This window comes from Cyrtonyx montezumae, unplaced genomic scaffold (assembly GCF_038088225.1).
Source record: "Cyrtonyx montezumae isolate F1298 unplaced genomic scaffold, pur_monq_1.0 scaffold_19, whole genome shotgun sequence".
Taxonomy (NCBI): Eukaryota; Metazoa; Chordata; class Aves; order Galliformes; family Odontophoridae; genus Cyrtonyx; species Cyrtonyx montezumae.
Genome location: NW_027071925.1, coordinates 1,353,890 through 1,368,254, shown reverse-complemented (window position 1 = coordinate 1,368,254; position 14,365 = coordinate 1,353,890). Strand labels below are relative to the sequence as shown.

At 54.2% G+C, this 14,365-nt stretch overlaps 1 protein-coding gene across 1 annotated transcript in view; it reads right to left on the bottom strand.

Moving 5' to 3' along the window:
• Positions 1-14,365, bottom strand: part of NTN1 (netrin 1) — a 44,222-nt gene that overhangs the window by 2,982 nt on the left and 26,875 nt on the right. Inside the window, exons 2-4 of the mRNA XM_065735596.1 lie at positions 8,304-8,492; positions 1,677-1,826; positions 1,167-1,220 (exon numbers count right to left, since the gene is read on the bottom strand). Coding sequence (XP_065591668.1) covers positions 1,167-1,220; positions 1,677-1,826; positions 8,304-8,492 — 393 coding nt within the window. The remainder of the gene's footprint in view (positions 1-1,166; positions 1,221-1,676; positions 1,827-8,303; positions 8,493-14,365) is intronic.

Sequence of the window (14,365 nt, the reverse complement as noted above, 5' to 3'; positions counted from 1 at the left end):
ATGGGTATGGGATGGATGTGGGATGGATGTGGGATGGACATGGGATGCAGGCTGTGGGCTCGGGGCTGCAATGTGCAGTGCTCACAGTCCCCGTAGGGTCACTAATCCTCCTCCAAAGCCACGTGTCCGGAATGGAAACGAGTGGCCCTCAGTCCTGACATGACAGAGCAACCACGGCCGCCCTCCTTGGCCTGGCTGTGCAATCAAGCTGCAGGTATGACGCTTCCACCTCCCGTGGGATTTGAGTTTCTAATCCTGATTTATACAGCTGAATTCCCTTTGATTTCCCCCAGGTTGGGTCCTGAATACTGCTGTGGGCTGACAGCCAGCATGGGGTATTTACACACCGGATCCCCACCCCACAGCTTCTTCCCAAAGCACAGTGCCCGGGATGGCCCAGAAGTGGCTGTGCCATGGGGACATCGCTCCCTTGGAACCAGGAGCGTGAGCGAGCCGGCGGAAACCTCCTTTCTTCTGGCTGAGCAAGATTGATTGGAAAGCAAATTGGCGCAAATAAAGCATGTAATTCGATTAAAGCCTCTCGCCCGCGGCGCTGGGGGTGGGAAGGGGGACGGGCACTTGGCAGCAGCCCCATAACATCCCAACCTGACAGCGGATCCTGACTGCGTGGGGCAGTGGCACTGTGACACCGGGACGGGTGGAGCGGGTGCGGGGAATGGGGAAGCAGCGAGGGGACACAGCTGGGAAGTGGGAGGGGGAGGGGGAAGCGCTCATCTCACTCCGGTGTAATAATAAAAGCGATAATGGCAACAATAAAGTGGGGTCCGCTGGGTGGGGGTGGAGGGGACCACCACGGTGCTGGTGCTGGGACATAAGGGGGAGGAAGGGAGGTGCCAATGGGACCCACGTCCCACCCCACGGACCCCCATGGCAATGAGCAGCACTTGGGTGTTCTGTCCTCTCTTAGGGGACTGCCTGCTCTCCAGGCCCCTGACCTTAGAAAACTCAGCTGCAGCATCCAAACACCGCATGTAAAGGTCCTCGGGGTAACCCAGCACGGCCGCACCCCCCGTGCGCTCCCATAAACCCCGTCTGGCTTGGAGGAGCCGTGGGTCGGGGCACACAGCTCAGTGCATCACTCGGCACTCATCCGACACCGAACATCGCAGCGCTGAGGAGCTGGGGGGGGGAGAGGGGGCACGTACCTGCGGGCTCCTCCGTGCTGCTGGCGGCCGTGGGGGGCGGCGCGGCGGGGATCTCTGCGGGACGAGAGGGGACAGAGGAGCCGGGTTAGCACGGCACGGAGCGGCAGAGCCGGGTTAGCACGGCACGGGGCGGCAGAGCCCTGCCCGACGCTGTGTCTGTTTCTGCCGAGCGCTGCGCGTCCCCGGGAGGTGATGCACGGAGGATTCCCCGGGAGGTGATGCACGGAGGATCCCCCTGCGGTTCATCACGGCGCTGGGGCGCAGCACGGTGCTGGGGGAAACCCAGCCCGGCCTGGGTCCCCTCTGCCCCACTGCATCGCGGGGAAGGACGGGTGAGCAAAACCCGCCCAGGAACGCGGGTATTCTCCAGCAGAAAATGGAGAAAGGGCGTCCGCCCCATAACTCGGCGGTGGGATCCGACGTGGGCTTTTGGCCAACGCACCCTACAGCTGCCGGCACAGTGGGGTCGGCAGTGGCCGGGCACGCCCAGGGCCCCCTCGGAGCACTTACTGATGCAAGGAGCGATGGGCGAGCGGCTCTGCTGGTAGCCCTTGGCGCAGCGGTTGCAGGTGATGCCGGTGACGCCGTCCTTGCACGGACACTGCCCCGTGGTCTGGTTGCAGGTTTGGCCCGCGGCGCCCACGGGATGGCAATCACACTCTGTTGGGGGGGAACGCAACGGGAGGTGAAGGGGATCTGGGCCGCGTCAGAAATACGCGCCGGGCAGATGGGGTCGCGAAGGGAGAGGGGGTGGAGAGGAGAGTGAGCGGAGCGCAGCAGAGAGTGGGAACACGAGGAAATGAGGTCGGGGTCACGCAAGGAGAGGGAAAGGGCGTGGGGAGCGCAGCAACCGGCCGCGAGTGGGGGCAGCGCGGCTGCGGGGCTGCGGCCGCAGGGCTGGGAGGGGCTCTGAGGGCAGGTAGGGTGTGGAAAGGGGAAGAAAATAAAGGAAAAGAAAAGAAAAAAAGAGGAAAAAGGAGATTGGAAGGGAAAAAAAAGGGAAAGGGAAAGGAAAAACAGAAGAAGAAAAAAAGGAAAAATGAAGAAGAAAAAAGGTAAAAAAAAAAAGAAGAAAAAAAAAGGAAAAGAAGAAAAAAGAAAAAAGGAAAAGAAAGAAGAAAAAAGGAAAACAAGAAGAAAAAGAAAAAATAAAATGAAGTAAAAAAGAAAAAAGGAAAAAAAGAAGAAGAAAAAGGAAAAAAGAAGAAAAAAGAAAAAAGGAGAAAATGAAAAAAGAAGGGAAAAAAGAAGGAAAGAAGGAAAAGAAGGAAAAAGAGAAACAAGGAAAAGGGAAATGAAAAATGAGAAATTAGAAGAAGAAAATAAAGAAAGAAGAAGGAAAAAGGTGAAAAAATACTGAGAAGTGAAAGAAAGAAAAAAATGAGGAAAAAAGGAAAAAAGGAAATAAAAAGAAAGAAAGGTAAAAAATGAAAAAAAATAGAAAAAAATGGGGAAAAAGGGAAAAGGAAGAAAAGGAAAAAAGAACAGGGGAACGTGAAAGGGAAAAGAAAGGAAGGAAGGAAGAGAGAAAAGGGATAAAAGGACTAAAGGGGAAAAAAAGGCAAAATAGGAAAAGAAAGGAGGAAAAAAAGTAGAAGAGAAAATAGGGGAAAGGTGTGAAAAGAAAGTGGGGAATGAAAAGGAAGAAAGAGGGGAGAAAAAGAACAAAAATCATAAAAAAAAAGATAAACATGGAGAAAGAGTGAAAATGGGAAAAAAGGAGGAAAAATGGAAAGAAAAATGAGAAGGGAACAAAGAGAAAAGGGGCAAAAAGAGAAAAGGGGAAAAAGGAAAAAGGGGAAGAGAAAAATGGGTAGAAAGAGCAAAAGGGGAGGGGAGGGGAGGGAAGGGAAGGGAAGGGAAGGGAAGGGAAGGGAAGGGAAGGGAAGGGAAGGGAAGGGAAGGGAAGGGAAGGGAAGGGGAAAAGGAGCAAAGTCGCAGTGCATGGTGCAGGAGGTGCCTGGGACGTGGTTAGGTTCAGCAGGGGGATAACTGCTGGCTTCTCCCCAGCTCACTGCCTCGCTTCCCCTAGAATGAAACAGAATCATCGGACATCTTGGGAGGGGCCTTACAGACCATGCGTGTGGAACCTGCCCAGCGTGTGGGACCAACCCAGTGTGTGTGGGGTCTGCACGAAGTGTGGGACCTGCCCGATGCTGCTGGAGCAGTTTGGGAGCTGGCAGCAGAAGGCCTGAGGGATGCGCGGGAGGGAGGAGCGCTGGAGGGCCCCCTCCAGCTGCAAGCACTCCAGCTCCAGCCAGCCCAGAACATCTGGCTGATTGCTGCCGAGCACAGAAGAGCAGGGAGATAGCAGGTTGTGCTCGGAGAGGGGCAGGGCAGTGCTGAATAGCACATCAGGACGCTATAGAAAGTCTTCATCCCGAGTGAAAGGCAGGAGGAGCACCCAGGAGGAGGCAGCGGGTGCCAAGAGATGGTGGAGGCGTGCCAAGGCGCGCGCCGTGCCCGGGTCAGACAGGTGCTGCTCCTCCAGGCGGGCACAAAGGGACATTCAGCACACTCAAAGAGGAACCTATTCCAGCGATCAAAGGAAACGCTTCCTTGCACCGCACGTAATTAACTCGTAGAGCTCGTGCTACGAGACACCATGGCAAAGACCCAACAGGATTAGATGGCCCCGTGAATGAGAACATCTGTAGTTACATTAGCTGGGATTGATATCTGTACGGATATAGGCGCTCCTCGCCAGCCCCACTCTGCCTGCAGCCAGGAGGAGATTTCCCCCGGGGATGTGCTATTGCAGAGCTGAGGTTTGTGTCCTTGTGTGGGGCTGCAGGACTCACCACTGCCCCTCCTGCAGAGCTGCTGAGACACATCAACATCCAGACAGTGTCACAGTGATGGGTTTGGGACTGAGAAAACCTGCAGGAAGAAAGGATGCAGGATGCCGTGGCCAAGTGTTGGGACTTGTTGGGATATCTCCGGCCCACCAAAGGCGGGCAAGTAGCGTGACAAAAATGCAAACATTTTTCCACCCTGGAATGCTGGTCAGAGGGTTGCCAGCTTCTAATCTTCCCCAGACACGTGTGCTGAAAGGCAAACAGAGGCACAAAGCTCCGGGCTTAGCTCCCCTCAGGTGTGACGGTGGTGAGAGGGGATCTGAAAGCACCGCCCTGCTGGGGAATTAGCATCTTCCTGCTGTGGGGCAGCTCTGTCCTGGGGAAGCTTTCAGAACGATGAAATCCCATTTGAGTGAACAACAGAAGGTGTGATCTCAGCTCTTGTCACACTTAGGCCATAGAGAAGAGAAAGCTGTGCCCCTGGTGTGCCTCCAGCCAGCACGGCTCGGCCCTCCCCTGCTGGACTGCTGACCAGAAGCAGAGGTTGAAACATTTCCTCTGTTCACTCTGAACCCTAATGATGGCTTTCGAGGTTCGCTGTGCGCAGCTCTGTGGTGTGATGGCTGCCTTGCCTGCGGTACTGTGAACCAGATTCAGTTAGCCAAAGGATCATGTTCATGCAGCGTGTTCCTCGTCGCATTCTCCTGGAGATTTAAAGCCTTCCTTGCCAGCAGCACATGAATTCCCTCTTTTATCAGGCAAAGACAAACAATCTCTCAGCCTTTCAGTGTCTGCCCTCCTGCACTGCTTCTCAGGGCTCTCCCGTTTCCTCCTCCTGAGCTGGCACCTGGAGAAGCCAAGGGCTCTCCTCCCGCTAAGAGCTGCTGGAATTCCCTCTTTGTCCCCGAGCTCTGCTGTTTGGGTACATCTTGCAGCCATGGCAGAGATCTGCTGGGGATGCTGAGACCTGCAGGGACGGAGCATCGCTGCCTCCTTCTCCTGGCTTTGCTGGTAATCCTGCACTATTTTTATTTTTGTTTTTTTCACTGAAAAATGTCAATTTTGATCTAAGACACCCAGGGGCAGGTGTGGGCAGGCAGAGAGGAGCAGGCACAGGACCTCATGGCTCTGAAGCAGCGTAGAGCCGAGCCTGCTCCTGTGGGAAAGATAGCTTCTTGCAGAGTTCAAGGGTCACTTCCAGGAAAGAGAGCAGATTGGAAAGTACTTTCATTGTGGAAATAAAAAGTCAAACAGTCTCTCCTCCTGATGTGTTTTTAGCCTGGCCCCTAGGAAACGAGGTTCCTACGGGTGGATTCTCCCACAAATAATACTTCAATCAAATCTGGCAGTGGAGCCTCAGAGTTGATGAGCTTGCCACAAGTCCCTGGCACAGGCAGCAGGTGAGCAAGGAGCTCAGCACAGCGCTGGGCAGGCACTGGGACACCCATGGTGGGAGGCAATGGTGGTGGGGCACTCCTGGTTCTGGAGGGAAGAGCAAAACCCATGGAGAAATTAAGCCCTGTGTTTGGCAGACTGATACTATGGAAGTTCAGGATCCCAGCCCAGCAGCACTGGGGGTTGGTTCATCTCACATAGCAAAGGGGCACCAGCTGCTCTTCGAGGAGAGAAAAAAGGTGAAGAGGAAGGGAAGGAAGCTGGAAAATCACTGGCAAATCCCTGGAAGGAATTTGTGTGGTCTTGCATTAGACATGGCTGAGCTGGAGATGAGCATCAGGGAGAAGCAGCTGCGAGAGAGGAACCATCTCTCTTAGGATGCACCTCATCTCCTACTAAGGTGGACACCAAGGGCAGATCTCCTGCGCTGACATCCAGCATCCTAACCCTAACTGTAACCCCAACCCTAACCCCAATACTGAAGCCAAACCCAACCCTAACACTAATCCTAACTCTAATCCCAACCCTAACCCTGCAGTGCTGTGGGAAACCAATGGGACCCATCCAGCAGAGGGAATTGCTGTGGGCTAGGAAGAGTCAGAGCCAGGAGCCATCCCCTGGTCTTTGAGACGTGCCGGACATGAGGTGTCTAACCTCTGCCCAGATGTGTTTTAGAGACTGTGGTGGGAGAGACATCTGTAGGACTGGAGGGGTGCTGATGGCCACCAAAGCCCACAGAAATGCCCCACAAGCATGGCATTGCCAGAAGGGAAGCAAGGGCTGCTCCTTGTGTCCTACCCTGGAACACCAGTGATGGAGCACCAGAGATGGGATACCAGCAACAGGACACCGCTTGGCGGCCAGCTCATCTTCAGCCTCTATCCTACATGGGATTAACTCAGCACCTCCTGCTCCCCACCATCCCGGGGGGTGCTCTGCATGGGTCCTCTGGTTCAGCCCCAGGAGATGCACTCTGAGCTCTAAGCTGGTCCCGCAGCTCCATCTATAGTCGATGTGGAGGGACGTAGCACTCAGCCCACTGTCCCTGCCACCAAAGTTACCCCTTCTTTAGGGACCAAATCCGGCCTTCCTCCTGGGTGTGCCCATAACGCCCATCATTTGTCCTCAAAAGTCATGTGCGTCCATCCCCCAAAGCACAGGGCTGTCTTACAGCCTCATGGACTTCTGTTCCAAGGTGATGACATCAGTGCCAATAACCTGGCAGCTACCAGGGGTGGGTTTAATCCCACGAGCTGACAGGGCACTGCTCTGCAGTGGGAGGAGCAGGTGGAGGTTGGAAGGAGCCAGACATGGGGTTCCACCATCAGCACCAATGGGAGGAGAGGACAGCACAACGTATCAAAGCATGGGCTCAGTGCTTTGGAAGCTGTTGGTGCTCTCCCAAAAATCACTGAGAAAGGAGGGAAAATTTGTACTTGTTCTGAACTTTGGCAAGATGAGCGCTCGAGATTTGTGGGCTTTTTGTTGCTATGAGGGCAGTACAGAGGGTTTTGCTCCATGCACTATCCCTGCTCCCGCTGTCGTTGGCATCCCATGTGATTTACAGCCTCCTACCACGCTCTGCCTATCACATGGATCTCTGATCACCCATAACTTGTTTCTTTGCCATTTGGCTTTCTTTTATTCTTTTTGTTTTTTTGCAAGATGACAACTGGAAGCACACACAGAAGCAAGGAACATGGCACAGCTGCACCTCGGCAGGACGAATGGGGCTGGATGCACGGCAGATGCCCCCAGTACATTTCATAGGATGTTTGCTGGGAGCTCAGCAGCATGCTTGCAGGGTGGGTAACCACGCTGCACGCCCCATAGCAGGTCCCTGCTCAGTATGCACTGGTTTCAGTGGGGCTACACGCGAAACATGCTTATTTTTAACAATTATTTCAGAGCAGTCCTTGAATCGGGGACACGAAACGGGGGAACATAAAACACAGTGACAGAACCAGGGCTCAGGAAAAGCCGGTGCTCAAAGGGATGCCTTCGCTGGAGGAAACTCCATTGCACCCGCTTTTGTACAGGGTGGTGGATTACGCCAACAATAACCCACTGCAACGAGTGTGAAATCGTGCTAATAGCCCGCGAGTCGGGGAGCCGCTCACGCACCGGCGTATTTATTGCAGTGCTTTGTCTGTGGGAGCACCAGTGGCCACGTTTTGTCACGACCTGTGGGGGGTTTCAATGCGGGAAGCTTGAGTTTCAAGAGCAGTGTGAGAAGGCAGGGGAAGGAGGAAAGGACAATTGTTTGAGGGGACGGACGAGCCTGCGTCTGGGAAGCGTGGGCTTATGGCACTGCGTTTGCAGGATTTGCTCTTATTCAAAACAACAGAGCTTGGGCAGAGTGGGGGCTGTGGGGCACCCACACGTGCTGAAGGGCAATCCCATGCCTTGCTCCAGGAGTTCCCTATGGAGTGCCCTGGGGATGGGGAGTTCTCTCCCACCTCCAGGTCCGGCCAAAGAGGGGACTTCAAAACTCTGTTTGCTGAGCTGAAAAGTAGAATTATTTCCTGTTCTACCATTCTGACTGCATCTGGAGGAGGGTCCCAGATATGGGATCTGCATCTTCCTGATGTACGGGAGTGAGAAAGCAGCTCTTGTAACCTTCAGAATCATCAGCACTGTGGTCTGTATGTGTCTGAGCTAGCAGGGGACAGCCAGCACACGGTGGGGTTGGAGCTGAGTGAGCTTTGAGGTCCTTCTTAACCCAAATTGTGTGATTCTATAGTCCCATGATTCTGTGATGTCTCAGAGGCTTTACTGTCACCAGAAGGACAGGGAAACTGGAGGGGCAAGGGCACAGAACAGGATGTGGACAAGAAAAGTCACCGTGGTGGCTCAGCTGGGAGAGGAGGAGCAGGAGGAGGTGGGCACAGGAGGCAGAGGAGAAGGGGCCGTGTCACCCCCCAGCCCTGCCCCGTGGAGGTACCTTTGCAGGCCTTGCGGTGGGAGATGGGCTTGCTGAGGTCGCGGTAGAAGCCCTCCTTGCAGTAGTGGCAGTGCCGCCCCGCCGTGTTGTGCCGGCAGTTGAGGCAGACGCCGCCGCTCTTCCTTCCTGACAGCTTGTACAGCTCCATGTTGAAGCGGCAGCGCCGGGCATGCAGGTTGCAGTTGCAGGCTGTGAGGACACAGAGCATCAGCACGTGGTCACCCAGCACGACACGTCCCCAGTGTCACCCCAGGGTGGCAGTCCGCAGCCCACACCCATCCCTCAGCACTGCAGGGCTCTATGGGCTCTCGCTGCCAATTCCTCCCAACCCACCTGCCCTAGGGCTTCCAACACCTCTTGCCCTCCCATCCCTTCACTTCCATTGCACAAGTCCCAACACACACATTTGTTCCCATTTCAAAACCTTCCTCATCTTCTCCTTTTCCAGCATTCCTTGCCGTGCAGCCCACAGCCCTCACCTCTCCACCTCCACCCTACCCACCTGTATGGGAACTGAACCACTGATGGATCACCTGAGGTGAGCACTGAGTCAGCCACGGGAGCACAGGTGAAGGCAATGCACCTGTGTGACCATGTTATGGTTTGGCTCCACCTCTCCTAAACCTCAAGGGCTAACTGCCACCGGGGCAAGATCTCTTTCTGGAAATTATCCCCTTTGGACTCCTTTTCACCGCGAGCCTGGGACATTGGTGAGCATTCCATCTCTTTCTGATTATTCCCTTCCACCACGATAATCTTTCTTGCTATACACCTTGACTACTGTATTATTTGAACTGCTCATTCTGTTACATCTGTTAACCACACACCACCCCAGCTGACCAAGCACCAAAGCTCACTCTGTGTGAACGGGAGGCCCTGTGGCCGACCTGCTGGGCGGTGTCCCACGTCCCCCCTGCACAGCCCGGTGTCACCACCGCACTGCTTTAACAAGGGGCTTTGGCAAAAGGCGATGGGAGGACTTCAAAAGCGCGACCCCGGGGCTGTCACGAGGCCGTCAGGAGGCGGTTGCTGTGCGCTTTGCAGGGTTTTACAGCTTGTTTTCTTTTCCCGTTGCTTTTGTTTGCTCTTTGCCCCCGAACAATGCAGCTGTGCAATGCCAGCCCGCAGCTGGGCCCCCCACGCAGCGCGAAGGTGTCACGGCTCTGCGCTTGTCACCTTCCTTTTGAACAGAGATGTCTTAATCCCTCATTCCTTCCTGTTTACCTTATGGTGCTTGCCCAAGACAAAGGCATGCGATATTTGCTTAATTATCAAATTTCAGCTCCGAAATTTACAGTGCAGTTCTGGGTTACTTATCGGGAACAATCCCCAGCTCACTCCCTATGAAAAGCCGTCGTGGGGAGCGTGGTCCTACAGCTAAGTCCACCCAGCAGGATGCAGAGCCGCTCCCCTGCTTCCCCCATGCGACCCCAACTCCTGCAGGGAGCACACTGGAGCCTGACCTCACCTCCCACCAGACCAAATGATGCAGAGCAGTGCTAAAACACGATTCCTGATGCCGTGGCTCTGAACTGTGGCTTGTGTTCCCTTGGATGAGCCCCCAGCCAACTCTGTACTTGGTGTCAGAATGAGTCCCAGCTGAACAGCATGGAGATATTTCTCCAAGTGGTGGCATGGAGAAGAGCTCCTTCTTCCCCAGAAGATGTGAATATCCTCCATAAAGCCTGACTGCTCGCCTTCTCCAACAAGTTGTGTCATGTCCAGAGAGCTTTCCTGCCCTTTGTAAAATTCTCATGTCTGATGGATTTAGGTAAGAGGAGGTCCTTCCCATGCCACTTGTGCTGGAAGAAAGCTGGAGCTGGTTCTCCTGCATTTTGCAAGAGATGGCATTGGCACGTCCCTTTGAACAACTCAAAGTTGGGCCCACCTGGAGAGTGAGAGAAAATCTTTGCATTTCTTTGGGTTGCTGGATAAACAGAGATGTGTTTGCAAAGCCAGGACTCAGAGCTGCCCCGGGTTTCTCAGGGTCTTTGCAAACATTTCAGCTGGTCTCATGGGCAGAGTGAGTGGGGCGCACACTGCTGCTCCCAGCCCAGAGCAGCTTTTAAGCTTCCAGAGATGAAAAATCCCATGTCTGGAGGAGGGAAGAAGTTGGATCCCACAGAATGCTGTGGGGCCATCTCTCCAATATGATTTCTCAGTTTTGACACCAATGGCATTGTTTGTGCTGTCTGAGTTCCACCGGGGCATTTGCCGGGCACCGGTCACCTCCTAACCCCATGCACTAGGATGCTTTCATCCAGGACTCAGAAAGAGCAGAGCTGGGATGAGGGCACTGTGGAAAGGAGACACCCCAGGGCTCCCCTTGCTGAGGGTTCATCACCCGCTCTGCTGAAGCCTCTTGCCTGCTTTAGGATGCCAACTGGCCTGGCATTCACTCCCAGCCACTGCTTCTGGGTTTGTTTCCCCGCCGCAGTGAGTGCCTCTTAGGCAATCCATCTTTTCTTTCTATGAACGGCTGCAATAAGGAGTCACCTCCCAGCATCAGCATCACCCCTGCTCCTCACGCCTTGTGTGCCACCCAGCAGAGAAGGTGCTCCATGGGCCCTGGGCAGCCTGAGCTGGGGGGCAGCCAACACACAGCAGGAGATGGAGCCTTATGATCTTCATAAGGCCCCTTCCTACAGAAGCTACTCTATGATTCTACCAAAACGCAATGGCAGCATCTGCTCAAATACAGCTTAAGGACAAACAGCTCCATTGCAGATGGCCAAGGTGGGCAGGATTGGGGCGATGGAGGATCTCTGGTTGGAGATGCAGGCTGGTGGTGTCCTTTGTGCTGCCACCATACCGCCATGCCCATGTCCCCATGGATACATTCCTCCCTGTGGTTTTCATTCAGCAATGACAATGTGGCCCTTCCAAATCACCCCACCCTTCCAAACTTATATTTTGGCCATTTTCAAGATGAAAATTGCTTTTTAAGCAAACGAAAACCCCACAACATTTTGTTTTAATTTTTGTGAACAATAATTTGGGGGGAAGGGTGGGAAGGATGGGAGAGGATAGAAGAAGCCAGGGGCTGAAAACAATCCCTAAATTTGACTCAATTTTATGAACGGTCTCCGTCTCCTCAAAATTGTCCTTTTCACAGACAAGTTTATTTTATTTTTTTTTCCCCAAAGAATCTGCTAGTTTAGTCTGGGCCGTTATTTCTCTTCTCACATGTTCCTCGCAACAAGGGCCATGCTGTCCATGCTTTAAGCCCCCGGAGACATGCAGGCTTTTGGGGGACCCATTTTTAGGGTCCATATTTGGTTGAGCATTGGCACAGGCTGCCTGGGGAGGTGGGGGACACCGTCCCTGGAGGTGTTCAAGAGATGTGGCACTGAGGGACGTGGTTGGTGGGGATGGTGGGGGTGGGTTGGGTTGGACTTGGGGATCTTAGAGGTCTTTTCCAACCTCTGCATTTCTATGAGTCTACGGGTAGAAGAAGCAGCCACCCTTGAATCTGAGAGTAGGGATGATGAAGATGGAGTGCCTGGAGCCAATGGAGTGGGGTGGAACTGGAGGGTCCCTGGTCCCCTGTGGCACCATATGTATGAGCTATGCCTGAGTGGAGAGGAGGATGGGAACTCACTTTGGTTAGCTGGGGATGACCCAATGAAGGGGAAACCCACGGGATGCTGCGGCCGTGAGGGAGACGCGAGGTCTGTGCCAGATCCCAGGTTTTCCTGACACTCAGCCCAAGGAGATGGACAGAAGTACCACAAAACACACAGCTACAGCACCACAGCCACAAACGCAGCTGGAGCTCAGTCACAGCAACACGTCCCTGCCCCACATCGCCACCGATAAGAGCTTTGTTTGCTCTTGCATAAAAAAAAAAGCCAGACTCACTGTTTGGGCTTAAATATTTGAGACTGGGTGTCTGACTCAAGCTGAATGTTTTTGGAAGAGTTCCTGCTAAAATGATTCAGCTGTTAAGGAGAAGCTAGCGAAAAATACTGTGCAGTGCCAATGCTAACAAGTTTGGGGATTTCTTTCCTTAAAGAAAATCTGTTGCCCTTATGGTTGGGGCCAAGACTTAACAAGAAAAACATCGCTCCCTGGAAGGGATGGGTCCAGTGCTGTGTCTAGGAAGAACTGCGCAAATTCGGTTGAATTTGTCATAAGTCACTGAATTTGGAGTAAGTCCGGTTTGAATTTGAGTAACTCACTGAAAAATGGGGGAAACGTTCGGTCTGAAATGGTACAGAGGTTGGCGGGATGCCCTGAAGATCTCTCTTGCAGTGGCCAACCCAAGCTCAGGAGCAAGGACCTGAACCCCAGCACCCAGCTCGCACCCTGGCTGCCAGCGGGAGCATCAGAGCTCTTGGTGAAGCCAAGCAACCCCAAACCAACACCCAGAATGGCTGTGGTCCTCAGTGTGTCATTCTGGGAGTAAATAGAGCTCTGGAGCTGCTCAATGGAGCAAACCCCAGGAGGAGAAAGAGCTTCCCTGCCAGATTGGCTGCTGAAGGTTGCTGTGCCAGCACTCAGCATTACCACCTTCCTGTGGTGCCATGGAGCCCATTCTGGCAGCACCGGGCACTGCTGTGCCTCGACTGCAGCGTGACCCTGTCCCTTCTCATTTCAGGCAAGGAGATTCGTTCATAACTGCTCCCACATGGATTCCCTCCAGCCCGGCCTGAAGCACCAGCATCTCAGCAAGGTATTTCCTGCTGCTCGTGTTCCCTCTCACCGTGAGCAGAGCAAGACGTACTCCTGGGAGCCATGCTGCTCAGGTTAGGAGCCAGATCTGCCCAGGCTGTGAGCAGCAGAGGTCTCCCTGCTGTCGCTGCACACGTGGCAAGCAGCTGCTGGCAGTGGCATGTCCCACTGCCCCGTGTCTTCCTGCCCGAACCCTCGGGGACATCCCCAGTGACCTCCAGTGGCCCCTTCAGAGCAGCGAGGATGGATGGAAACCTGTGGGCCTGTCGTGTGGCACTGACATGTTGAGATGTCTGGCAGCTCCTCACCCACGGCGTTTTAGCCCAAGACAAAAGCACTCTTACTCAACACAGGATGCGGATGGCAGCGAGCCTGGCCCTGGTGCAGCACACAGCGCCCGGAGTGCCTGGAGATGGGCTGCAAATCACCCCCGCTTCCTCCAGCCTGGGGTTGGCTGCTCTTCAAATGAGATGCTCACAAACAAAGCTGTCAGAGACGGAAGCTTGAGCCCCGTAGCGCGGATCCTGAGCCCACCATGGAGCAGGGAGCAATGCTCCCTGGCACACATCAGGAGCCCCCTTTCCTGCAGCAGAAGCAGGAGGTTTTCTCTCTCCTCCAGGTACGGTGGAGGAAGGCTGCAGATAAGCTCCAGCCTGGAAGCAACTCGATTAACTTATTGTTTTAGAAAGGAAAAGTCAAGAAACGAACTCTTTATTTCAGTCAGGGAGATGATGCCAGGCTGTCATCAGCCCTTTTTTCATGTAATTGCACCATCCATATCTGGCCTCCTACGGTCGTAAATGCTTGGAAGTGCATTGTTTGCATCCCATAATTCATCCAGCAGGGAGCCCTGGCCACGGGCTGCCCGGTGCCTGACCCTGAGGTGCCCCAGCACAGAGCCAGGACCCAGCACACACAGCACGTGGGGGCACCGCTGCCCCAGCACAGCTCCTGCACCACGATGCTGTCCCACAAGGTTTCCTGCACTCCCGGTGTGGGATCGTGTTGGACACTGAAGAGTTAAATCCACAGCAGAAACAGATATTGAAAGAATTTGCACATTCAGAGCAAAGTTTACTTGAAATGCAAAAGGCGCAACGATGCAAGCAACCCAGCAGAGAGGCAACGGATTGAACAGTGTATGAAATCTGCTCAGCCTACAGGGACATCGACAGCCCCAGCTGCACTCCTGCACAGCCCCAGGGAGCAGGGAGGCTGCAAACCAACAGCCGTGGGCTGATGGTCAAGTTGGGGTGACAGTGATGCCAGAGGGGGTGACGGATGCTGAGTGGCTCCACCCTCCCAGAGCTGCGATGTGGTTGGGGCAGCCCCAGCCCCTCTGCCTGTGAGGTTGGGCTGTGCAGGGCTGGGGTTGAAGCACCACCAGA